This window comes from Equus przewalskii, chromosome 6 (genome assembly GCF_037783145.1).
Source record: "Equus przewalskii isolate Varuska chromosome 6, EquPr2, whole genome shotgun sequence".
Taxonomy (NCBI): Eukaryota; Metazoa; Chordata; class Mammalia; order Perissodactyla; family Equidae; genus Equus; species Equus przewalskii.
The window spans coordinates 25679791-25705113 of record NC_091836.1 but is presented as its reverse complement, the minus strand read 5'-3'; the positions used below and the strand labels follow the sequence as shown (position 1 = coordinate 25705113).

Sequence of the window (25323 nt, the reverse complement as noted above, 5' to 3'; positions counted from 1 at the left end):
GAGACATTCCCTGCGTGCTTTGGAGATGGAGCGGGCGGGGGCGGGGCTGCGCTGCCGGCGGGGACCCGGCGGGAAAAGCCTTTTATGGGCAGGACCATGAGGCTCTCCCTGCTGTCTGGACTTGGGGCTGCTCCTCCTTTACTGTTCCCTGCCCCCGAGTTTGAGGGGAGGGGGAATTCAAGAGGGTCTGGCCAGAGAGAGAGGAAAGGGACGAGGGGGACGTACCCCTGAGGTTTGTGGGGGACTAACCAGTCACCCTCTCCTCCAGCAGATTTAGCTCTAGTGGGAGATAGGAACTACCCTTTCCTGTGGACCAACTGCATGCCAGGCACTTTGCAAATGCCCTCATTTAATACTTGGCTACATCATAAGTGCGTACTTACTCTCCCCATTTTACAGATGAGGAAACTGAGGCTCAGAGTGCATCTAACCCAAGGCCACATGGTGGCTGTGAGTGGCAGAACCTGGGCCTCCCTGCCGACCCCCAGGTGAGAGCTGGAGAGGTGTCAGACCCACTCTTTCGCTGGTACCACCCTGCTCAGGGTGCGGAGAGCTTTCAGCTGGGCTGAGTGTTGAGTTACAAGCTTCGGTTGGGGTGGGATTTGAGGGTTCAGCAGCAGCCAGTTGACCCTGGCCCTCATCCGGAGGGCAGTGATAGTAAGGGGGTCTCGAAGGCCTGCCAAGGCATGAGACACCAACACCGGGGTAGGAGGCTCAGAGGCTGCCGTCATCCCTCCCTCCTCACCCTGGACAACACTTGGACTCCATCACCCCAGGAAGGACACCCACTCATCTTGCTTGTACCTGGTTTTAGGGGTCTCAGAAAGGGATAGAAGGTTAAGAAAGTTAGAGACTTCCAGTGGGGTCTCTGGGCAGCCTGCTGCGGCACCCCGACCTCCGTCCCCAATCCTAGGGCAACCTGGCAGGAAGGCGCTAACACTCCACCCACACTCAACACCCGCACGCAGCACCCCCAGAAGAGGGGCGTCCAGGCGCCCCCCCACCGCAAGCAGCCGCCTACCTCCAGAGCCTAGGGGCACATAGAGCTATAGTGCCCCCCAGCGGCGCCTGCGGGGAAGAGCAGGGAGAGGAGCAGGGGATCAGCTAGGGAGCCGCGCACAGCCGCCCTTCAGTTGCGTCCCGGAATTCACTAGCTTCCTTGCCTCCTTTAGCCTGTTGAAATCTAAATCAACCTTCCAGAGTCATTTCAAAACTCCCTCCGCTGGGTGGCTGCCTGTCATCCAGGCACCGACTCACCCACCATCCAGCACCACCTTGAGTTTCCTGAGCACCACCCCGACCTCAGCCTGCAGGCTCCTGCCCAATGAAGCCACATCAGGGAGCACTATCCACGCCTGCGGCCTGCTGAGCCGGGAGAGGATCAGGTCAGGAGTGAAGCTACCCGTCTGGTGGGTGGGGACCCAGTGAGCAGGGCCGCTGCCATTTGCCAGCTAAAGGGGGATCTCAGAGGTGAGCTGGCACAGCTAAGGCCTTTTCACACTACCCTCCCGGCCTGGCACAGTGCTTGGCGCCGGGCAGGCCCCTGGTCAATGGTTACTGCATGGATGTCACGGCTTCAAGGAGAGGAAAAACATGGAGGAATCAAGGATCTATTGTTCCCAGTATGACTTGGGCTCAGAAAACAGAAGGTAGACCAGAAGAACTAGAAGATGCAGGTCCCCCGCCCCACCCCTCATTCCCAACATCTCCACCCAGAAGGCGGGAGCAAACAGGGGCCCAAGAACTGCGTCTGGTTGTTTCTTTAATTGAATGCAGACTCATTCATAGTAAACAGAAATGCAACCATAGCATGGAAACAGACATTACACAGAGTTCTGAAAAAAATCCAGACCCACCTCCTCTCCCAGCCCCAGGGAGAGGTATAAAAACAAGGCGGAGAGAATAAAACACATTCCCACCCAGAGGCTGAGGCCCGACCTGACCTCCCCCAACCTCGGCATCTGGAACAAACCAGATAGGGCGAAGGGGATCCAGGGACCAGAGCAGCCAGGGCGCCCAGAGCTGGAGCAAGTCAGTGTCAACTCCAAGGTTCCATGTGTATGCACGTGCGTGACTAACACAGAACGTGGCTGAAGACTGGATGGAAACTTAGGAGCCAGCCCTGGGTCCTACAGTGAAGCTGGGACCGGAGACCTAGAGGGAAATACATCCCTTTCCTGAGCCCCTTTCTAAGATAGGCACTGGGGCTCCCGCGGCTATGGAGGAGGCAGCATGGGCTGGGCCCTCTGAATCCCCCCTCCACTGCCCCTGGACATTCCTGGGCAGTGTCAATGGCACTGAAAGGCCCCCAGCTGGGGCTTGGCAGGAGTTAAGGGCCTGGAAAGAAAAAGGAAGGAAAGGGGTGAGTTGCTTCTTCCCTCCAATCCTGCTGCCAGCATCAGTCCGGGGACTGACGGGAAAGTGACCTCTGAGTTCAGCCCCTCAGATCAAAGGCAGTTCTCACACATGGGCTGACCCTCATTGCTAAAGAGCCAGCCAGGGCCCCTCGCAGGCCTTAGCACCAAAAGCCTGGCACCAGCTGGTCAGCCCCCAAAATCCTACAACCCCATCCATTTTGGCTGACTAGAGGAGGCAGTGATGGCAGCCAGATACAGTCCCAAAGAGAAGTGGGCCCCTACTGCAGGACAAAGAATCAGGCCCCAGATCAGGCTGGGAAGTGGGACTGTGGGAGGCAGAAAGGGCTTTCGGCCCCAGGCTTGGGGGGAGGGGAAGGATGGGCAGACTGCAAGGCATGAGATGGGCAGGGCAACACTTCCCTCCTCCCTCCTGCAGAGGGACAAACGGAGAGCCAATGGACGGGAGGACCCATGGACGGGCCCCAACACTGAGAAGAAAGCAGCAATTTGGCCAACGTCTGGGGTTTCAGAGGAGCAGGCCTCTTCCCAGGCCGAGGGCAGCTGCAAGGCTCAAGGCCACTCCCATGACTGTCCTGGGCCAGGCCTGGGCTAGACCTCGCTGTCCTGCCACCACCCAGCACTGGGCAGCAGGGCTGGGACTCACGCCTCTGGCACTATGGAGGCTCTGGGCAGTGAGGCCGAGGCGCACAGGGCCTCATGAGTGAAGCAAGGGACCCGGCGCCCGCTAGAAGACGTAGATCTTGTCCCGCTGCACCGTGTCCAGGTCGTCGTCCAGTGTCAGCAACACCTGGGGGGTGGACGCTGAGTCACACACAGGAAAGGAGGCAACCTCCACCTCTACTCCACCCTCCCCACTCAGGACAGAAGACTCTCACGTACCAGGAATGACCCGAACATGGCGATGGAGGAGAGGAAGTGCCAGATGTCGTGGTCATCAAAGAAGTCAAGGAGGATGCAGTCCCGGTTGTGCTCCCGCGACTCTGCGGGGGTTTTCTGGGGCGGAAGAGGGAGAGCTGCCGGCTGACGCTGCCCTGGCAAGGCTGGGGCAGACCCCTCCCGTCCCCCTCCAGGGCGCTCCCTGTTCCCAGCCTGGCGGGAGAGCACACTTTCTGACTCGTTCCTTGCCCTCCCCTCCCACATCCGAGAACTGGCCTTTCGTTACAGAGGTCTCCCTGGGAACGCTGGCTTCTGCCCTTGCCCTCCCTCCCACCCTCGCCCTCCTCCCCTTACATTCTTCTTCTCCATCTAAGAGCAGAGGGTTGTGGTTACCTGGAGACGCTAAAAGGCCACAAAACCTCCTAACTCAGATTCCCACCTTGGACTCTGGCCCCTCCCCTAATGAGGTCTCCATGGCTCCTCCAGGCCCTTTGTTTATCCAAAGCACTACTGTCAGGTCACATACCCCTGCCCAAGGACGATGACGTGGGCCATGACCCGAGGCACTCAAGGGCCTCCATGCTCCACCCGTAACCTCCATCCAGCAAACACTGGCTGGACATCACTCGGTGGGGGCTGTCTGTGCCCATGCTGAGGCCGCAGAGATGACCAAGAAAGACCCGCCCTGCCTGCACAGAGCTCACAGTCTTCGCTCGGCTCTACTCAGCAAATTCACCGATCCCCAAATCTGCCCCATCTTGTTCTGCTTCTCTGTCGTTACTCAGGTCAAGGCATCTCTGGGCCACAGGCCCTTCCCATCACCCAGGGCCTTGAAGGCCAAGAGCCAGGCCTGCCTCTTCCAGGAAGCCTTCTTGTACCTCCTAACTCACAGAGGCCTCTCTGTCCTCTGTACTCCTGTTCGTTCCCCCTGCCGATCTTGCCCATACCCTTCATCTCGTGTATCATATTGTAAACAGCCAGCCAGGAGCTAATGGTCTCTCTCCTGAACTAGATTATAAGTGCCTCAAAGACAGAGACCATGCCAGACTTAGCTCCAATCACAGAGTTCCATGGGAGGTGCCCTATGAGGCAGAGGACAGAGCCTGACATCTGGGGATTCAAACCCCAGCTGTGCCACTCACTGCCAGTGTGACCTTGGGCAGGTCACTTGGCCTCCCTGAGGCTCAGCTGCCTCGTAAGTGAAATGGGGATACCTCCATGCTGACATGTCAAATGTTAGGAGGATTCAACCAAAAAGCAGCTGTGAAAGGGCTGGCCCATGGTAGGTGCTCACAAACGATCTCTGAGAAGAGAATTGGCCATTTGTTGGTTCAGAATGAGCCTGTGGGCAACTCCCCCACCTTTGGCGGAACAACCACCCACCTGCCAGGTGCTGAGTCCCTGGAAGAAGAAGAATAGTGCGAAGCCCCAGACCACCGAGGTGCAGATGATGCAGAGCAGGGGGATGAGCTTGATCCTCTCCCCACTGCGGAGCTGGGGGTGGCAGGGGGGGAGGAAGAGCAGTCTGAGGGCCAGGCCCTGCCCCGCCCCACTTCTCAGCCTGCCTCTGAGGCGCTTTCCTGGTGCCTTCCCAGGCTTTCAGGATGGACCCTTTAGGAAGCCCTCTTAGATTCATACCACCAGCTCACAGAGCTACACAGCTCAACCTGTCCCATGTTAGCAGCCTGGTGTTTGCACCCCTGATGCCCATCCTTGGCTGGGCCTTCATGTGCCCAAAACCCTGGCTGGCAGAGTATACTGGCCAGGGGGCTCTCCCTGTGCAAGGGGGTCCCCTCACACTGGATGGCCTGAGGGTACCTTGGGAAGCACCTGGTCCTTGGAGGCCCAAGACTCAGTGAGCCCCCTCCTCAAGCCCTTCTGCACTGAACCCCTTCAGCTCTTACAAACTGTGGCCTCAAGTGCGACCAGTTTCACGGGCCATTCTTAGAATATGGAAGGGGCTCAGTAAATGGGTCTCAGGATGTAGCTGGCTCCCGGGGTGTACATGCAAGAGACTTCAGCCTCTCCCCTCCTCACACCTCACTGGCACAGACAGATGATGGACTTAAAAATTCTCACTGACTCTCAGCGCTGCCCCAGGCAGGCTGTGCCCATCTCCCTCCCCAGCAGGCAGAGCAACAGGCAGAGGAAATTCAGCCCTCCCCACTCACCTTCATAATAATGTAGAAGGCAAAGTAAAGGAGCAGGTTGCAGATGCCAATGGCCAACAAGTAGGAGGCAAAATCATTGGGACGCATGATGAGCCCGTAGGCAGCCCTGGGAAGAGGGAGGAAGGGCTGATAAAGCAGGGGAGGGCCAAGAGCAAGAAAAAAAGCTCTCCCTTGTCCCTACCCTATGTTTTACTATGATATGGGGCGGGGTTCAGAGGCCCACAGAAAATTCTAGAACCCCAGGTGCCAATACCTCTCTCGTCAGCCCTCATTTCTATGCCCAAAGCTTAGAATTTGTCCGTGGCCCCCAAGGCAGCCAGTGGCTGGCCAAATCCCCAGCTGTCCACCAAGCCAGGCTACTGTAGACAATGGCCAGACTCACAGCGACCAGTTGATAATGTTGCCCATAACCAGCAGCACCATGCGGTCCTGGAGGGAAGCAGAGACACAGGGACTGAGAGAGGGGAAGAGAGCCAGGGAGAGAAGAAGGGAAGAAGACCCAAGTCAACTGGTCCTCCCTGCCCCCCACTGGAGGGAAGATTGCAGATGGAGGAGGAGGGGCTGGGCATCTGGGAGGTACCACGTAGAGGGGCCCGCTGCACTGCCGGATGCAGTCTGTGTACAGCACGTGGAAGATGCGACGGCAGATCCCAGAGTCTGCAAGGAGAAGGGAAGGTGCTGGAAGGCACGGGGGCCCTGCTCTCCTGGCCCCTGGCCTGTGCCAGCAGAGAGGGTCCAGGGCCTTTGGAGGGGACAGCTATGCCAAGGCCTCACCCAAATCCTCACCCAGTGATTCCTCCAGGCCCCCAGAACCCAAAAGTCTCCTGGGAGTCCAGGTCCCCGAGGCCACCCACCCCTCATTCCATGGGGCCCAGCAGGCTCCTCCCACACACCCCGCCCTGGACATGCCCTCACCCAGCTTCCAGCGGCCCATGTAGTAGAGCTGTGTGCTGAGGAGCAGGGTGGCCGTGATGTGAATGATCGAAAAGACAATCCAGAACGCTGTGTTCCCTTTGCCGAAGACCTGTCGGGCGGCCACCAAGGGCAGGGATGAGGAGGCACTGGGGAAAGCTGCTCCCGCCGCCTGCCCCTCCTCCCTGCCCAGCCAGGCTGGGACTCTCCAAGGGGCGCAGGGAGGGCACCTTGGGGAAGGTGCAGGGATCTCTCCTGTGGAAGGTGGAGTGGGGGTGTGTGCACGCACACGTGTGTGTGAACGCACGTGCACCTTTCCTACGGGGTGAGCAGAGCGGGTGGGGGCCTCACCACGCCCAGCACGGAGAAGAAGATGACGATGGCCAGGCAGGCGTAGGCGCTGTAGGCACTGGCGTTGATGTCAGGGTGCCGCTTCTGGTACAGCTTCAGCATGCAGAGCCCGGCGATCATGTACATGAACGACGTGTCTAGGGTGGAGGCAGCGGATATAAGCTAGAGACAGCCACAGAGCCTCAGCGTGGAACTCCCAGCCCAGACCATCAGGGTGGAAGAGAGGGCCCCCACACCTCCATCAGCTCAGCCACAGAGCAAGCTGACGGTGGGCTGGCACTTGAACTCCAGTCCCTTAACTATCCCTGCCACACCAGACTGCCACCCCCCTATCTGTCCCCCACAGTGACTTCCCCTGACAATGAAGATAACTTAGTGTGAGCACCCTGAGATCAGAGACTACATCTTCATTATCCTCATTTGCCCAGTGCTTGCGCATGCTCCGTAGGAGGAAACAGTGTCCAGATGCCTATCTTCAATAAGCCAGGACATGTGCACAAAGCACCCAGCTCTGGAGTCTCCTACAGAGCTAAGTCTTGGGGATCCCTGCAGGTGACTTGGGGATGAGGGAGGACTCAGGGAGGTCCCTGCTCTCGGTTCTACATTCAGCCAGGGAAGAGGGAGGGCCCACTCACCAAACTGGAAATTGGTATAGTTGGGGCAGACGTGATAGCAGGCACTCAGGAGCCCCTCCATCATCAGGGCTGTGCCCATGGCATAGAACAGGCCAAAGTGCTTTGGGATCCCACATTCCTGTTGGGGAGGAAGGGAAGAGAAGGGAGAGAGGAGGTGAGGTGGGATGGGAGGGAGGGAGGGAGGGAGGGAGGGAGGAAGGAAGGAAGGAAGGAAGGAAGGAAGGAAGGAAGGGACCCAAAAGAGGGAGACTATGACAGAGGAGTGGAGGAGGAGTAGGATATGGGTAGAGTGGGTATGTGGGCTGACCTCGGCAGGGCTGAGCAGGGTAGGGCAGGACAGGGCTGAGCAAGGCAGGGCAGGGCCAAGCAGGGCTGGGCAGGGCAGGGCAGGGCAGAGCTGGGCAGGGCAGGGCAGAGCAGGGCTGGCCTGGGCTGGGCAGAGCAGAGCAGGGCTGGACAGAGCAGAGCAGGGCTGGACAGAGCAGAGCAGGGCTGGACAGAGCAGGGCCGGGCAGGGCTGGGCAGGGCAAAGCAGGGCTGAGCAGGTCTGGGCTGGGCTGGGCAGGGCTGGGCAGGGCTGAGCAGAGCAGGGCAGGGCTGGGCAGGGCTGAGCAGAGCAGGGCAGGGCTGGGCAGGGCTGGGCAGGGCTGGGCAGGGCTGAGCAGAGCAGGGCAGGGCTGGGCAGGGCTGAGCAGAGCTGGGCAGGGCAAGGCTGAGGAGGGCAGGGCTCAGCAGGGTGTCACAGGGCTGGGCAGGGGAGGGTGGGGCAGGGCAGGCAGGGCCACGCCTGCTAGAAAGGGGTGGAGCTGAGGCTTGCAGCAGGTGCCCCCTCACCAGGGCGTAGAGGTCGTTGCGCAGCAGGGCCCGGTTGTGGTTGATCTCCCGCTGCAGGATGATGAGCAGGAAGAGGAGCCCCAGCAGGATGTACCCCAGGTTGCTGAGGATGTTGTTGAAGGCGCTGGAAAGGGCGACACAGGGCACATGGCTGGGCCTCCTTCCCTGACCTCTTCCCCACCCAGGGGGCACTTGCACGGCCGCGCCCCGGTTCACTGTTCGTCCAGGGAAGCGCCCCCCAAGCAGATCCCCACCTGAGGTTGCCCAGCGGGTGGGCACAGAGGAAGTTGTAGTAGCAGATGTCCTGATTCCCTGTGACATTCACCACCTGCAGCAGGGGGCGGGCACAGGGAGGGGGCTGCTAACACACAGACATGCCCACTGTCCAGGTGAGTGGGCCAGGCCCCAGGCCCACCACACCACCCAGTGCCAATTCTGCCCTGGACAGGAAGTGCCACCACGGCCAGCATGTGTGCACACATGTACACCAGGCAAGTCCTTCTTTGGCACGGTCACCACCCCCTCCCTGGTGTGGCTGAAAACCCTGGAGCATGACCGAGACTGAGGTTCTCGCTCCACAGTACAGAGAAAAGGGAAGGGAAACCGAAACTTTACAAAGTCCCGGGGCATCCATTTCAGAAATCCCTGCAACAACCTTGGGAAGGTGCTGCCATTGGTATCGTGCTGCCCCCATTTTACAGATGAGAAAACTGATGCTCAGGGATGTTAAGTGACCTGCTCAAGGTCACCCAGCTGGTAAGGTAGAACCAGGATTTGAACTCAGGTCCTGTGACTTAAGACCTGTGCTCACTCCAGAGCCCCAGGCTGGGAGGCTCTGCACTTTGGGGCAGTGTCGCAGACTGTGGACGAGGCAAGCCCACAGCTCTGCGAGGGCGCTTAGCACAGGCCCAGGGAGGTGGCCCCCGCCTCTCACCGTCTGGTAGGTGATCACCAGCTGCACCACAGGAAGCGCATAGAAGACGGCAATGGTAGCAATGTTCCTAAGGGGTGGGAGGGCGGTGGTGAGGCTGCAGGACCCCAGAAACCACCACGCTGCCCCGCGAATAACAGGAAGCCCCACCTACTCCGCCCACTCACCAGAAGTAGATCTGGTACTTTTTCCGCAGAACGCGTTTATCCTTGCGTGCCAGGTCAGCCACATAGAGGTATTGCTGGGGAGAAGCTGGAGTGAGCCCCACTGTCCCACTGCCGGGGAGAAGCCCCTCACCCAGGTTAGAAGAGGACAGGAGAAGCCCCCCTCAGGCAGCCAGGGTTCTAGGCCAGCCCATTACTGCTGGCCAGTCGGTCTGGAAGGGCTGGGAGTGAGTCCGTCCCCCTGGAATCTCTCATGCCCCGACTGAGCTCTTTCCCTATGCTTTCCTAACATGCCACCCCAGAGGGAGGCATGCTGGGGCCTCGACACAGAATCTCCCTTCCCTGGGAGTCCCCTGTGCGGGCCAGCCTGGGCCGTCTCAGACCTTGGTGCGAATGACGTTCTTGTCCGAATCGATGTCAGTCAACGTGTCATAGTCATCCTCCTCCACAGAGCTCATGGAGTCCAGTCGTGGCCGAGTGCCCACAGGGTCAAGGGAGCGTTCTGGGGGAGCAGAGGGGAAGGGTTTCCCAGTGAGCACAGAATCTGAGGTCTGCCCCCACCCACCTGGGGCAATTGTCACAATTACTAGGCAGTGGGAAGAGGCAAATTGTGGGCACAGAGCAGGGGTGGAGGTGGGCTCAGGCCCTGGGAGGAGTTATCAGGTGCTCCTAGGACCTGGAGGAGAGCAAGGGTGGGCTCTGCGAAGAGGCCACCAAACAGGGTCCACTGCAGCCCCGTTCCAGCCCTGCCCCCTCACTGAGCCAGGGCTTCCAGGCCAGGCCACTGAGCAGACCCCAGGCCCCAGACACAAGCAACAGGACTGAATTCAGCAGAAGTCATGCTGATTAGGACGTGCCCAGCTGTGTGGGTTCTGAGAAGACACTGCCTTGGCCACCCCTGGGTAAAGACCCAGTGGGCCCTGGGCTGCAGGCAACGGTGAGAGGCTGCCTCTAGGAAGAACACCTGCTCCTTTATCTGGTCTTTCCTTGTGCCTTCAGAAGCTTCCCCCTGTGACCTTGCCTGACCAAAGCCCCCAGAGGCCAAGACATGACACCCCTACCCATGATCCCTATCCCAGCAGGCCAGGGAGCTAGGGTGCTGGCAGCAAACATCACAGCAAAGCTGAACATCAGGCCTGGGGGTAGCAGGGGTGCCAGCCCACCAGCATCAGGGGCGAGTGCCTGCTTATCTCAGAAGACACGAGAGCTGGCAATCATTGGTATTAGAAGGGGAAGCCATGCACACAGCATCTTCCTGGCCCTGGAGCTGCTGGCTCCAGTCAACCGCCCTGGCAGGAGCTGATTGGCAGAGCTGCCCCCCACATCTACCCATGGCAATGCACAGCTGCCGCATCTGGCCAAAGGGGAGGCGCCGCTTGAACTGGTCCTGCCCTTCAAAGGAAAGGGAAAGTTACCGGGGAAGTGGGGCCAAGGAGGGGAGGAGAGGGGCGGGGAGATGGCAGGCCCTTCCCTGGTTCCAGCGTCTGGCAGAAGAGGCAACCGCCCACCATTGAGTTTCACCCAGCCAGCACCAGCCCTGCACCGCACAGCTCAGCCCTGCCTGGCCCACTCACCCTGGTAACCGTAGGAGAGGTCCCCAGTGCCCGTGCTGTCAACCAGACCATCGGTGGATCCAGAGCCATTATCTGCAGGGAACAGTAAGTGGTCAGGCAGGTAGGGTAGACCTCAGGGAAGAAGACAAGAGACCCATCCTGGGGCATTGAGGCCCTTTGCCACTTCGCAGGTGGAGGCCTGAGACAAGGTTATGAGCAAGCAAGCACAGCCTCGGGTTGACACGTACCAAAGGAGCCGTAGTTGTAACCCTCATAAGGGGGGCTGCCAGGGAAGGAATCGGCCAGGACCCGAGGGTGACCTGCAACAAGAAGTTAAGCTCCCCTTAGCCTTGGGAGCAGAGAAGTCAAGAGTCAAGGAAAAGAGGGACAAGAATTCAGAGAAGAGAGACACAGAGGGGCCAGGGCAGCAGCCAAGAATAAGCCCCTATCCGGGCAAGGAGCTCGCTCCCACCACCATCACCTGCCCTGACCTCCCATGTGCGTCCCCAATGGGAACACTCACCACCCTCTGTCCTCCCTAAAGAGAGAAAGGTCCAGGAATTGACACATCTAAATTACCAGCAGCGAGGACAGACAGCATGGGCCCAGATCCCACCAGACACCCCTGTGCTTCCACCATCCACCGCCCCCCCCCCCCAACTCTAGACTCCAGCTCCTCTGCCCAGAGCACTTGGAGCTTACCAAGAAGAGAAGCTGAGAGAGAAGGTCCCAAGCAGGAGGGAGGATAGAAAGAGAGGGATGGGTGGCACAAAGGGAGAGAGAAGGAAAGGTTAATAATCCCAGAGACTGTGAGCCACAACGTCTGAGGCGGACAATGTTGCTAGACCCAGAGAACAAATCAAGGGGCAGCCTTTAAGACGGGCATGTTAGGGACAGGAGGACACAATATTCTGGCCCCATTTCCATCTGCAGAGTGTTACTCCCAATCTGAACACCCAAAATGCCCGAGCCGGTCCTTCCTCCTCCAACTCCCCCAAGGGAACCATCCACCACTAGTCCCTCCAAAACAGAGCAAACTCTGCCTGCCCATCCAGGCCCTCTGAAGGTACCGCTTTCTGGGCAGGCTCGGTCCATGGCCACCAGAAGGGTCTTCTTCTTCTGCCTGCAGGGACAGAATCCAGAGGCAAACCAGAGGGACAGGACGAGAATCCCTCCTATGCCGGGCCGGCCTGCCTTCCACCCTCTCCACCCCATAACCCTGTCCTCCAGCCATGATCTGAGGGTTCCTCCCAGGCCGGGAAGCAATGTGGGGTCTCCCTGCTTGGCAAGAAAGCTGGGGGGAGGGGTGGTTTCCAGAAGAAGGGCCCATGGACCACAGACCCTAACAGGGAGCTGCCTTCCCATGCCCCGTGGATGGTGTGGAAGACTACTCTGGGCCAGCTCAGATCCTGCCAGGCCATCTCCCCCATAGCCCCTACCCGAACCACCCCACAACAGGGGAGAGCCCAGCAGTTCCACTTTACCTCCAGTTCTCCCAACAGGCCAGGAAGACGGTCAGCAGGTAGAAGGAGAGAAATATGCCCAGGCAAAAGAGCATACCGCCAACATAGGCCTGAGCTGCGGGCAGGGAAGCAGAAAGGTAAACACACCAGTACCTTCAAGATGGCCCATCCTGGCACACAAGGGCCCAGCCTCTCACTGCTCCCCTCAAACGTAATGACCCAGCCAGTGTGAAGAATGGCAGTGCCCCAAATAGGCCAAACCCTGACAGGGCTGCTGTCTTTGCTCTTGTTGCTCCCTCTTCTAGAACTTTCTTCTCTACTTCTTCCTCGAAAACACCATCTTGACTTAACCTTCAAAACAAAACTCAAGGACTGAGTCCTCTAGGAAGACTTCTCCATCCTGTGCTCCCACAGTAACCTGTCCTTTGCTTGGCACCTGGCACACAGAACGAGCTCAATAAATATTTGCTGAATAAACACTCTGCATAGGAGAGGCAGCTTTGCTCTCCTCCCATCACAATCTCATTTTTATCTTAGACTTTCCAGTTTAAAAAGGGCTTCGCTCAATCCCTCAGTAAATATTTATTGAGCAGGACTAAGGGGCCTGGACTTCCTACTAATTTTATGCTAAACCTCCCAACTTAGAGAGACAATGGGGCAGATTCTATTAGCCCTGTTATAGAGACGGGGAAACTGAGGCTCAATGAGATTACACTGTTCCTAAGTGGCAGAGGGAGAACTAAAAGCCACGCCTTCAATCTTCAGTCATGGACTCTACCGCCTGACACTGGGACTCACCTCCTGGGCCTTCCATCGTGACGCCTGCCAAGAACACCCCGCCCGCCCCCACCATGGCCTCCTCCAGTAGGTCCTCTTCATCCTTCCCATTCAGAGACCCTCCCTACGCCAGGTCTGCAAGGAAGAGCCAGAGACCGGTCCATCCCCACTCACCCACCCACACTCACATGTGACTGCTCGAGATACCAGCACTGACAGGGTTTTCTGGCGGTGTCCTTGATCCACTGGTTCATCTGGAAGTAAAATGTCAAACTGGGAAACAAGTGCCTGCCTGGAGTTTGGCTAGAGTTGAGGGGACCAAGCCTGGGAGAGTCTGGGACCCAAAACCCATATCCCATCAGGTCCACCAGTCAGTCACACAGGCTCTTCTACCTCCCAGGAAGGGACCAAGCCTTCCCCATCCATAGCCAGATCCAGGGCACAAAATGTACCTTCGACAAAGGGGTAGAAAGGCAAGGAACCCCCACAGGCCTGGTCTTCAGTCTTCACCACCACCACCACATAAAAGCTGTTGCTGGGGAAGTCTTTGCGCTGCAGGATGGTGACGATGATGACAATCATCACCACCAACACCACCACCATCATCATCACCATCATCCTTTCCTGAATAGCTACTTTGGGCCAGACATTGTGCTAAACTCTTTCCATACGTATTATTTTACATAATCCTCACAAAGATCCTTATGCAATAAGTACTATTATTATCTCTGTGGGACAGGCTCAGAAATGAGCTTAAGGTCACACTGCCAGTAAGTGGCAGAGCCAGGATTATCTGATCGAGAGCCCAAACTCTGAACCTACACTACAGCCAGGTGAGCGTAGGTGTGTGTGCACCGCCATCATGGAACCCACGGGTGCCCTATTACAGACGGGGCATCAGCCAGGAGAAAAAGCGGCGGGGCCACATGGCCTCCATCCGGTGCCAACTGGATGCTGTGAGGTGAACACATGGCTTCCCCTCCCTGTCCCCAGCACAGGTTTCAGCCCTTGCCAAGGGCAGCACAAAGTATCAGCCAGGCCCCCTTTCCTCTCCCTACTAGCGTTACAGTGGATGAAGCAGATATGACAGCCAGAGTGGGTACTCTGCTCTCTCCTGTCCTCAAAGACGATGGGGATTATGATTCAACTCCCACATATATCAGGGGACCCAAAGTCTCAGGGACCAGTGGGCCAAGACTCAGCCATGTGGGTGGTGTAGGAATGGGGCAGGGGAAAAGAAGCAAGGGTTTGGAAAGCTAGTCACCGGGCCCCATCTCCCACAGGGCCACGCGCATTTCCTACCTGCACAGTGATGGCTGCCTTCTTGGTCATAGTCTGGTACATGCCGATGAAGGCTACATTGTTGTCTAGGTCATAGACAGGACACTACAGAGGAAGGATGGGAGAGACAGATGGCAGGGATCTGGGCCCCGTCCCCTCTCTTTAGCAGCCCTGCCACCCGCTGGTGGAGAGTAAAAGGGCAGGCAACTTACCAGGACATCCTGGATGGAGATGACTGAGCAGGGGAAGGCCTTGTTGGAGGTCACCTTGACAATCACTGAGTCCACTCCCTCTGGGAACTCATACTTGAAGTACTGAGGGCGTGGGGAGGGCAGGGAGAGCCCCACCTCATGAGGATGCTCTCTTTGCCCCTCTAGAAGGGAACAGTGTGAATCCTCCCAAGGTTGGGCAGTGGGGGCAGTGGGGAGAAAGGTCTTGACCATAAGCCTCCCCATCTTCTGTATACCACTCCCCTCAACCTCAGCTGGGCACTCAGGACAGTGCCCGAGAGGCAAGTAGCAAAGATGGCAGCCAGACCCCATGTCTCTGCATTTCTCATGCTGTCTGCCCCTCAACACCTCAGGGGCCACAGACTCTGTTTCCAGAGAGTCCCTCTGTGGAGAGTACAGCCAACTGGAAACTCCTGGCAAAGACCACTGACCACTCCCACTCCCATGTTCAAGCTTCCCCATTTCTCCTCCTGGGGGGCAGTCAACAGGGAGGTCTTACCTGAGGCTGGGCTGCTGTGGTATTGAAGCTAAACTGCTCCCCGGTCCTGCAGGACAGAGAAGAGCCCCCTGCAGTCACTCTCAGAGCTTGGGGAGGAGGCCAGTCTCGTGGTCCCCTCGCTCTCCCCTACAGACCTGAGCACAAAGTCGTCCATTCTGCTGACACGCAGCTGGTACGTGGTATTGACTGGTGACAAGGTGGACACATCCACGTAGAAGAACTGGACCTCAGACTCATTCTTGGTGGGGGGCTGACACAGCGTTCGTTCCACCTTTTGGTAGAGATACTTGCGCTGATACCTATGGAGCGAAGCAGAGAGTCAGGACGAGACCACTGTCCGGGCCAGCATGCCACTCCAGAGGAGCAAGGCCCCAGTTCTGCACTCTGGTCCCCACCCATCCCTGCCCTCCCCACACTAAGCTGACAAGCTCCAGGCCGGCTGGCTTGGCCCTCATGCCGTTGACCAGCCTCCGGGTTCAGGGAAAAGGGACAAGAAACAGAGGGGCTTTGGGTGGTCTGAGGCTCTGCACAAGGCCCTGGGTGAGGCTCAGTCCCCCCCCCGATCCCCAGGTCCTACTCACAGCCCTCGCAGGATTAGGGGCACCTGGAAGGACACCACAGCCTCCTTCTGGCGGACCACGAACAGTAAAGGAGCCCCCTTCTGCTTGTTCAGGACATTCACAGACACACGCACACCTTCCGTCTGCAGAATGACAGGGAAATGCCCCTCAATGAAGCCTGCGGTGGCTCAAGCTCTGCCACCCAGGACACATGGCTCCAGAGGCTGTGAGCCCTGCCCCTCCCTCACGCCAACCGCTTTGTTCTTTCCCCCTCCTGGTCAGGCTGGGATGCTGTCTATGCCCCTTCTTCTGCCAGGGCAGGCCCCCATCTCTGGAGGGACTTGTGCAGAGTTAGAAGAGAGGTTTATGGGAGAGGCCGGCTCCTGAATGGCAGGTGTGTGCAGGGCAACAGGACCCAAGCAACTGCAGGGCCTGACCCGCCAACAGGAAACACAGTGGAGACCTCAGGTGTCTCCAGGATACCCCATTCCTACCCATGTTCACGGGATGCACACGCCTGCAGACATATGTGCACACAGGCGCACACACGGACACAGTACAACAAGAAGCGCTCCTCGTTTTCTCCCTTGTGAGCCAGCAAGCTCCTATTTAACATCTAACCTGGAGGCCAGAGGCCAGCGTGGCACGGGGAGGGGCGGGGTGGAGGGGGGTGTGGCACCAGAGGGACTGTTGAAAGCCAAGAAAAGCCAAATTCTATCCTTAGCTCTGATCCAGTGACAGGGCTGTGGAGAAGTCACTCCACATCTCTGGGCCTCAAATTCCCCTTCTATAAAATGGAGACACTCTTCTCACCCTTGGCGCTATGGAGGAAAGTAGACAGGACAGTGGGAGCTTAAAGAAAAAAATAAAAGTAAACACATCCTGAGAATGTTTGTTCTCGGGCTGCTGAAAGCAAAGCCCTAGGGCAGCACTTCCCCAGGGCTGCAGCTCTCAGGGTGACCCATTGGATATGGGAGAAAAAGGTAGAAAGGTCCCCAGGCAGGAGGAGATCAAACTTCAGAGAACCAGGCACTGAAGGCAGATCCTGGCCTGCCACAAAAACCAAATGCCTTCCCGAAAAAAATTAGATTCCCATTCTCAACTCCACTGCTTCTCAGTAAATCCAGTCACGGAGAGAGCTGGGCAGGAGACCACACAGCCAGGCCCCAAGTATTCTCCAGATCTCAGCTCTGGGGTCTGGGGTCTAGACTTCCCAGATCTAGCTTTGCCCATGTTCAACTCATGGCTGGGAAAGAAATGAAAGAGAAAATCAGGGCGAGGTAGATTCTCTCTCCTCCCACCCAACTTGAGGTTGGCCTTATCTCCACCAACTTACAAGGCCACTGGCTTCCTAAGGCAGAAGCAGGGCTGGAAAGAGCCCAGCAGTTACAGCAGCCTGCGGAGGCCTGCCTTCATCTCCTTGGGGAATCTGAGCTGTAACTTGTCTGGGCAGAGCCTCTCAGTTCAGCCCCATCTCACCTCCCTGGGGTTTTCTGGGCCAAGCCCAGTAGCAAGCTGCTTCCCCTTGCACCCAGACCCCACAGAGCTGTCAGATTCTGAGCATTGGGTACGCAGTGGGCCAATCCTGCTCAGACCACAGCTGGTGGAAAAGACGGGATCAAAGAGAAGATGGGAATGAGACAACTTCAAAAAGTGGCCAGTGGGAGCTTCAGGGAAACACTGGTGGCAAAGCAAGGAGGACTGGTCAAGAGGGTCCAGTGTGGTTCTGGGAAACCGAAATCCAGTTCATGGGGCCTCCTAAACGGGTAGGGGATTGACAGAATCGCCTAGCCCTTGTCTGTTCACCCACTCATCCCCAGCCCCCAGCCCAGCCCCATCCCTCACCCGGTTTCGGGTCACGGTATGGTTGAAGGTGTAGATGTTGACCAGCTCGCTGTTGACCTCATCCATGTAGGTGCGCTCAAACTCCGCGTCTTTCTGCGAGACGTTCTTGGGTCCCAGAACCCCCAGGTGGCTGTCGACCGAGGCCACCAAGAGCGCCAAGAAGGGCAAGCCCAGAGCGAACATGGCCCCGGCAGGGCGGCAGCGGCGACGGTGGCGGCGGCGGCGACGACAGGCGACAGGACACCTCCGGGACGGGTTGCGGCCCTTGCCGCAGCTTCCAGCATCTCACCAGGACCAGAACTTTAACCCCGGCCTGAGATTAGGAAACGTCCCCTCCCTGGCTCGCAGAGACGCTCCCAGGGGCCCTGGAGGGGAGGGGGCGGCGGAAAGGGGGAGGGGAGGGTGTGGGGTACGGGCCACGGGAAGGGGCCCCAGCTCGCGAGGGGCTGAGCACGGCCCAGAGCCCCGAGGCCGCCGGCCAGGGCCGGGAGAGAGAGGGGGCAGCTGGTTGCCGGGAGGCTGGAGACGCCGGGAAAGGGGAGGGAAAAAAGGTGGGGAAGCCGGCGGGAGGGGCGGCCGCGGAGGGAGGAGAGTCTGAGGGAGAGGGGCCTGATAGGCGGTAGCGGCCGGCCGCCGCGGGGCGCGGCGAGTTTTCTGGGACGCGGGCCCTTTAAGGGCGGGCGGCCGCGGCGGTTCCGGCGCTCGGCTCTTGGGCGGGAGCGCGGCGGAGCGCGGCGGTAAACAGCAGGGCGGCCGGCCCGCCCGTGACGTCAGGGGAAACTGACACGGATTTAAAGGCCCAGGACCGGGATTGGCCTTAAAGGGGCCGCAACCCTCGAGCTGGAAGCCGCCTCCAGCTCCTATCCCGCCAGTGCCTCCTCTTTCGTTATATCGCCCGTCTCTGGAAGCTCACTTTGGAATAGACGGATGTTTCCGTGAAGGATCTCCAAATGTTAGATTCTTGTTGACAAATTCTCTTTGCTCAAACGTAGGGATCCCCCCACCCCCGACCCCACTGCCATTACCGCTAACATCCTCCACTCCTGGGCCATTTTTTCTCCTGAGATCTAAAGAAACGAAGAACTCCAACTGGGAAACAGCACGTTCGCCCTGCCGGCGGAGGGGTGGCTGAGGCAGAACTATAGAAGGAACCTCTGCGCTCTCAGCTCCCGCTGCAGCGGCCGCATGGCTCCAGGGATGCCTTCGTGCTTGCGGGACTGTTTCTCCTCCACTCTGCAGGGGCAGCTACAAAGCTCATTGAAAGATAATGACTTTCAGTGTAAATTGGTGAAAACTTGTCTACAGAATATTTTGGCACTGTGTTTCCAGAAGTTTAAAGAGCTTTATACTCTTTGACCCAGTAACTCCACTTCTGGGACTCTAGCCTAAGGAATTTAGAAATAGAGATAAAAAATGTGTGGGCAGCTATGCTTATCACTGTGCTATCTATAATATAAAGCATAAAGGAAACAGCTTAAATGTCCATAATGAGGGAGTAGTTAAATGCGCTATAGTCATGAAGCCATCGAAAATGATGCTTAAGACTTTAAGGGACATGTAAGCAGAGAAGTCATGATAAGACACTACGTAAACAGTACATTTTCCAAATATCCAGACATGCATAGAAAAACGCTGAAAAAAAATGCATACAAATTTAGCAATGATTATCCTTGAATTACAGGTGATGTTTGGAATAACGTATATCATATCATTTTCCTCTACTTCCAAAAGTACAGAAAAGTACCCCAAAAAAAAGAAAAAAGAAAAATCACTAGACTGTGGGTGGTTTTTAAATTTTTTTATACCTTTTAAAAATTCATAAATTTTCTACAACGTACATAAATTCCTTTCATAAGACAAATTTGGTATGTTTAAAGGAAAAGAAATGTAATGTGGCCACCTCTAAAGTTGTCAGCCACCCTGATGGAGTCACCTAGGCCAGTCACCTAGGTTTGTCAGAGTTTTCTTGCTCGCAAGATTCCGGCAGGCTTAGCCCCCGGCTTTACTGCCTGGGCATTGTTCCAATGAGGACTCTTTTACCTTATGACCAATTATAAATAGTTATTCATTTCATTCCTGTAATAAATATTTAATGGGCACCTACTATGTGCCAGGTACTGTTCTAGTTATACTGGGCAAATGGTGAGTGGGAGAATTGGACCTGGCCCCTGCTGGGCACTCATACTTGAAGATAAAGACCAGACGCAAGCTGCAGGTTGCTGGAGAACCCTAGAAACTCAGACCAAAGAGAACCTCAGGGGACTCCTGGGACAACGACTCATTTACAGAGAGGTAGAGTGAAGCCTAGGAAAGGTCAGCTCATGAGGACTCAGGAGGTTCAACGCCCTGGGCCAGTACTCCTTCCAGCACATCCAGACAAACCCGAATGGGAGGACTCCCGGGAGAACAAGAGGTGTCCTCTAAGGAGCCCTCCACGCAGTCAGCTGCCCAGTTTGGGGAGTCCATGTAGGATTTCCATATTCCAGCTGGACTTCACCTTCTCTCTCATCGTGATCCCCTCCTCGTCTTGCCAGTAAATCTGGAACTCTAAGAAATACTCCCACCCCGAGCAGGAATGCCCCACTGAACCTGATGTGATTTAACTGGTCTACCAAGTGCCAGCAACTTTCCTGGGTGCTGTGGGAACCACAAGTCGAGGGTCATAGAGTCTCCGCTATAGGCTGGCCAGTGCTTTGACTGTAAATAAGCCCAGACTGGGGGCAGGGGTGGGAGGCTGGGGAGAAGCAAGCCGAGTCTGCCTTTTAGGCTTTGGGGCAAAATGTGACCCTGGGCCTGTTTAAAATGCCCTACTTACAGTTACTGAATCACCGTCTCTGGGGCTGGAGCCCAGAAATCTGTGTTTTAACAAGCACTCCAGAAGTTTGCTAGGCACAATGAATTTTGAGAACCATTGCTCTGGGGCCAAACAGCTGTGGACTATCAACATTTCTGTTTTCTCCTGGCAATATCTCGGGAGAAATCTACTCAAATAAACCTAGAGGGCATCGTTCCCTTCTGCAAGGCCTCAAGGGCTTCACCTTTGAATCCTCAGCAGCCTGAGTGTTCCGACAGGGAGAGCAGCAGCTCGAGATTTTCTTCTTGTTCTGAAGTCTGCAGAACTTTCTTCAGACTTTCTGCCCCACCCCCAGGGAGGGAACAGCACAACCCAGTTATGAATAGGCCCTTTCTGAGGTCTGGCAGCCCTGAGAGGAGAGAAGGCTTTTTGTTGGCTACAGCAGTTAGCGTAAAAGGACAGTGCCGGGTCTCAAAGCCAGACTTGTGAGTGCAGAGATGTCAAGGCCTCCGGGCAGTGCCCTTGGCCTTCTGCATGGGTCCAGCTACTGCTTTTTCTGCCATGTTATATCAAAAGCCCAGCCCTGGTGATGAAAGGGGCAGGGTCGGGTCACAAGGCTCAGATGACTTCCTTCTGTTTCCCTATGGGCCATCCTTCAGGGCCTGAGTGCAGAAAGGACCTAGGACTTGGGGCCATTGACCAGGCAGCTGACAAGGTTCCCAGCTCTCCATGGGTCCAGCTCCATTTTAAGTCACTGGATTTTCAAGGTTAGGAGCAAGAGGACCGGAAGGAAGCTTCACCTGGCTCAGGGGTATTGTTAAAATGACCTTCAGGGCTGGCCCCATGGCCAAGGAGTTAAGTCTGCGCCTCTGCTTCAGCGTCCCAAGGTTTCACCAGTTCGAATCTCGAGCGCGGACAAGCACCGCTCTTCAGGCCATGCTGAGGCGGCATCCCACATGCCACAACTAGAAGGACCACAACTGAAAATACAAAACGATGTACCGGGGGGCTTTGGGGAGAAAAAGGAAAAATAAAATCTTTAAAAAAAAAAAAATGACCCTAAGACTGCACCAAGAACAGGCCATTACAAGAAGCATGGTAAATAGATTAGCTGAAGCCAATTTAGTAACTTAGGAACCTGAGGGTTAGGGAGTGGCCATGCCTACGATAGGGAGCAGAATCAAATCAGATTTTAGAATTAAGTAATGGTGTAATTTAACCCAGAAAAAAAGGTTGCAAAACCAACCCCTCTGAAGAAAATGGACTTGAAGTTCCCTGTTTTCATTGTAACCATGGAAAGGGTCAGTGTATCTACTTGGAGGTCAAATAGAATTGTTCTGGACATAAGCAGCCCTGGCAGCAAGAATACAGCACTTCTTTCCATCATGCAAGTTCTGTTCTTTCCCAGGGCTGTTCTTGTGTCTGGTTCTCTCTCCTTCAAGGACTGTGAAAACTGGATGCACAGCAGATTCAGAATCACTTAAAGATAGAATATTTATTCTGTCATTCTGGAGATAAGATCTCAAACCTGTCACATGGCTTCATGGTATTATGGAAAAAGCAAGGACTTTGACGTCAGAAAGTTCTACATTTAAACCCCTGCACTGTGCATCCTAGGCAAACTAAACTTTCTGAGCCTTCAGGAGCATGTCTTATGTCCATTGTCCTCCTAAATGCCACACGGTGGAGCTGGGCTTGGCTGCATTCATCTTCCTGAACTATGTCTAAAGCAGGGGAGTCAAGGGAGAGCAGCTTTGACCAAGCAGGCAGGACATCCTGCCAGAAGTGGATCAGCCACTTTCCATTTCCTAAACCTGGGCTTTCAACATTCAGACCGAGAAACATGCGCAATACATTGGGGCCCTGAATCTGGCTCCCTGCGGCCATGTGATGGAACCAACATCAGAGCTTTCCAGGAAATGAGACTCACTGGTCATCAGATTGCTGAAAACAAGCAGATAAATAATTGATCAGCTCAAATCTGTGTCTCCCAGGATCACTGATAACAATGAGCCAGCCATCCTCCTATTTCAAGAAAGCTAGAGTCTCTGGCTAAGAAATAAGAAGATGCGTGGCCAGCCTGGGGCGCAGCAGTTAAGCGTGCACCTTCTGCTTTGGCGGCCCGGGGTTCGCCGGTTCGGATCCTGGGTCCAGACATGGCAGTGCTTGGCAAGCCATGCTGTGGTAGGCATCCCACATAGAAAGTAGAGGAAGATGGGCATGGATGTTAGCTCAGGGCCAGTCTTCCTCAGCAAAAAGAGGAGGATTGGCAGTAGTTAGCTCGGGGCTAATCTTCCTCAAAAAAAAAAAAAAAGAAAAAGAAATCAGAAGATGCAACTGAAGAATGTTTTACTCCTCTCTGGCTGTATCTAAAGATCGCAAGAAGCTACCCAGTCCTTATTCCCAGTTCTCAGTAACAGAAAGGCATTCCTTGCTTCCCACTCCAGCTCAGCTGTAGGCCACTCCCACAGCTTCCTGCATTACTTCCTTGGTCCTCGGAGCCTTCACGATGGTGATTTTCTCATTCACAATGCCTTTGTTCCTCTGAGCCAGTCTAGGTTTTTCTTCTAGTTTCACTTTTCCTATAAAAACTATCTTTATCAATTCCATCTAATTCTAATCAAATGATTCAAAAAATGTCTCATAAATTTTTGTAATAGGTATGTACTGCATGTTTCTGTTCCAGTTGTTCTTAAATGAATTCTGTTTGCCCTTATTTATAGCAGGAATAACAAGCAGCAGCATGGTACCAGCAAAAGAACAGAAATTGAAGGCAAAAGATTTGTATTCCAGTTTCAATGCTAACAGTTACCAGCTAGGTGACCATGAACAGATCACTCAATCTCCTATTCATTCATTCCTTCATTTGTTCAGTGCCTAGTTTGTACTAGTCACTAAGCTAGGTGCTGGGAACATGAAGATACTTAAAATGCATTCTCTGTTTTTACGGAAATCATACTCTAGCAGTATAGGCAAATAGGTAAGCATATAATACAGAGTGATAAGGGTAAAGATGGAAGATTTACACAGGGGGTTGTGGGAACTCAGAGATGAAAGACATAGGATAGATAAGAGCTGGAAATAGGAGAAATCAGAAAACACTCCAGGAGGTGTTCCTGAGGGGTTCTTAAAAGATGAGTAGGAGCCAGCCTAGCAAAGGGGCAGGAGCATATTCCAGACAGGGGGTCTCAACTTGGGGCAAAGGCATAGACTCAGAGTTCCATGCTATTGTCATGAAAGTTCAAAGTAAGGGGTGGGAGGATATGAATTGAAGAGGGCCAGGTCACAGAGAGCACTGGATGTTCTACTTAATAGCTTAGACTCGCAGTGGTCATCAATGAGCATGCTGCAGCACACTGATGTGTCATGAATTCTTTACAGGTGTGCTGTCAAAACTTGATCAGTGTGTAAAATGATACAGTTGTTTAGTGTCTTAAGCTAACCTAAGCCAGCAAATAATCAAAAGGCAAGAAGCATAGCATAAAATCAGGCCAGAGTCAAAGAAAGACTATGTGTTTAGCAGAACATTTAAGATCTTTGCATCATGGACACGTAAAAATACGTAGCCGAGCTAAGATTTCACCCGTCATGGCTGGAAAAGAGTAGATGGATTCTCCTTCTGCTTTTGTCCAATTTTTCCCCAAGTAGATACTGGTGAGGGAGCTTTGCCTTCTCCCACACTGCTGTCTCTTCCACTGCTTCTGGGCCGTTGAAGAGGGTCATGTGGTGTAGTTTGCATACACTCAACAAAGCCTCAGGATCCAGGCTGTTCTCACTGCTGACCTAAGGGGAACCTGCAAGCAGCTGAGAAAGGCAAGGCCTCTGGGGGGGGGGGGGGTGGATGGAGAGGAACTTGGTGTGATTAGATATGGGGGGAGAAAAACAAAAATACCTCAGTTTAATATCTCCCAATTTTATCCTCTTAGAGGAGTAAACCATTTTAACCCAAGAGCATCACTTTGGCGAAGAGTGATAAAATCAATGCTACAAAAACCACAGAAATTTTTAGCTGCTAAGGAACATTATGCGGGCATATCAATTTGCTGTAATTACTGCTGAAGTGGTTGGTGGTGTTAGGCATCAAGATAGGCGGCCGGCTGAGTATGTGACCTTGTTCTAGTCACATAGCTCTCAAGAGGTTGTGCTCGGGGCAGGCTGTTTAGCGTGGGGAGGTGAGGGTGATAAATGAGAACTGTGTCCATGCTCAAGGTCCCCATCCTGGACTCCATAGTCACATTGTGTTATACTGAGGCTGATGCCATTGGCCAGTTCAGATGAGGTGGCTCATAGCATACATCCAGACTAACCAATTTGCAAGCGGTTCCGTATTCACCTATGAGTGAACTTCAAGGGAGGCAGCCATGCTTTCTGAAGCTCTGCTGTGAACCCTCATTCAAAGTTTTCATCTGCAATTGTGGTCCCCATGCCCACCCCTCAACATATGGAAGCTTGCAACTCCGGTCTAAAGTTATCTTTCTGAAATTTGATTGTACTTACACTTTTCTGTTTTCTTTAGACTTTTAATCTTATTTCATTTACGCAGGTAGTGTCTGCCTATCCATCTGAACTTACTGGCATGCTAATACAATAGCCTGGCAGTCTTTAAACCCTTCATGTGTACCACTGAAACTTCTTGCTCCATAAACACAATTTAATTCTATTGCTGGTTTTAAGGTGGGAAACAAGAGGACCAGGTAATGCACTTTAAATAAATTCTAATTCTGTGGCCACACAGAGGATGGAATTGAAAAGTATAGTGACTGCAGAAAGACTGAAGGAAGTTGTTGCCTTGGTCCAGGCAAGAAGACTGTCACTTCTTCCCAGGACTTTCAACTGAAGAGGAACTAAGGATGTGCCTCTAATGAACTCAGTGAATTGGAATCTAAAGCCAAAAAGGTAACCCAGGTTGAATGACCAGCAGCAAGGGCAAGGACTTTGAAGACAGGTAAAGCCGGGTTCAAGTGTCGGGTCAACCATTTTAAACTGCATGACTCACCCTGGACAAGATACAAAACCTCCCTGGCCTCAATCGACAGCAAAACAGGGATGCGCCTATATCAAGTGTACAA

General features: G+C 54.9%; 1 protein-coding gene across 8 annotated transcripts; it reads right to left on the bottom strand.

Moving 5' to 3' along the window:
• Nucleotides 1–1745: 1745 nt before the first annotated feature.
• Nucleotides 1746–18719, bottom strand: SIDT2 (SID1 transmembrane family member 2). 8 transcript variants are annotated; one of them, XM_070624912.1, is made up of 27 exons: nucleotides 17461–18719; nucleotides 15637–15758; nucleotides 15190–15354; nucleotides 15056–15101; nucleotides 14539–14640; nucleotides 14348–14431; nucleotides 13498–13597; nucleotides 13234–13299; nucleotides 12290–12383; nucleotides 11876–11928; nucleotides 11054–11125; nucleotides 10827–10898; nucleotides 10582–10644; nucleotides 9636–9754; nucleotides 9256–9329; nucleotides 9092–9158; nucleotides 8412–8485; nucleotides 8158–8281; nucleotides 7324–7441; nucleotides 6689–6825; nucleotides 6341–6449; nucleotides 6006–6082; nucleotides 5808–5854; nucleotides 5426–5531; nucleotides 4638–4748; nucleotides 3258–3371; nucleotides 1746–3165 (listed from the first exon to the last, which is right to left on the bottom strand). In XM_070624912.1, the coding sequence occupies exons 1-27, from the start codon at nucleotides 17641–17643 to the stop codon at nucleotides 3103–3105; spliced, it is 2562 nt and encodes an 853-aa protein (XP_070481013.1). In that variant the 5' UTR covers nucleotides 17644–18719; the 3' UTR covers nucleotides 1746–3102. The 8 variants fall into 8 exon arrangements, with proteins under 8 accessions (XP_070481013.1, XP_070481015.1, XP_070481014.1 ...); XM_070624914.1 differs by lacking the exon at nucleotides 4638–4748; XM_070624913.1 differs by lacking the exon at nucleotides 10582–10644.
• Nucleotides 18720–25323: the final 6604 nt, after the last annotated feature.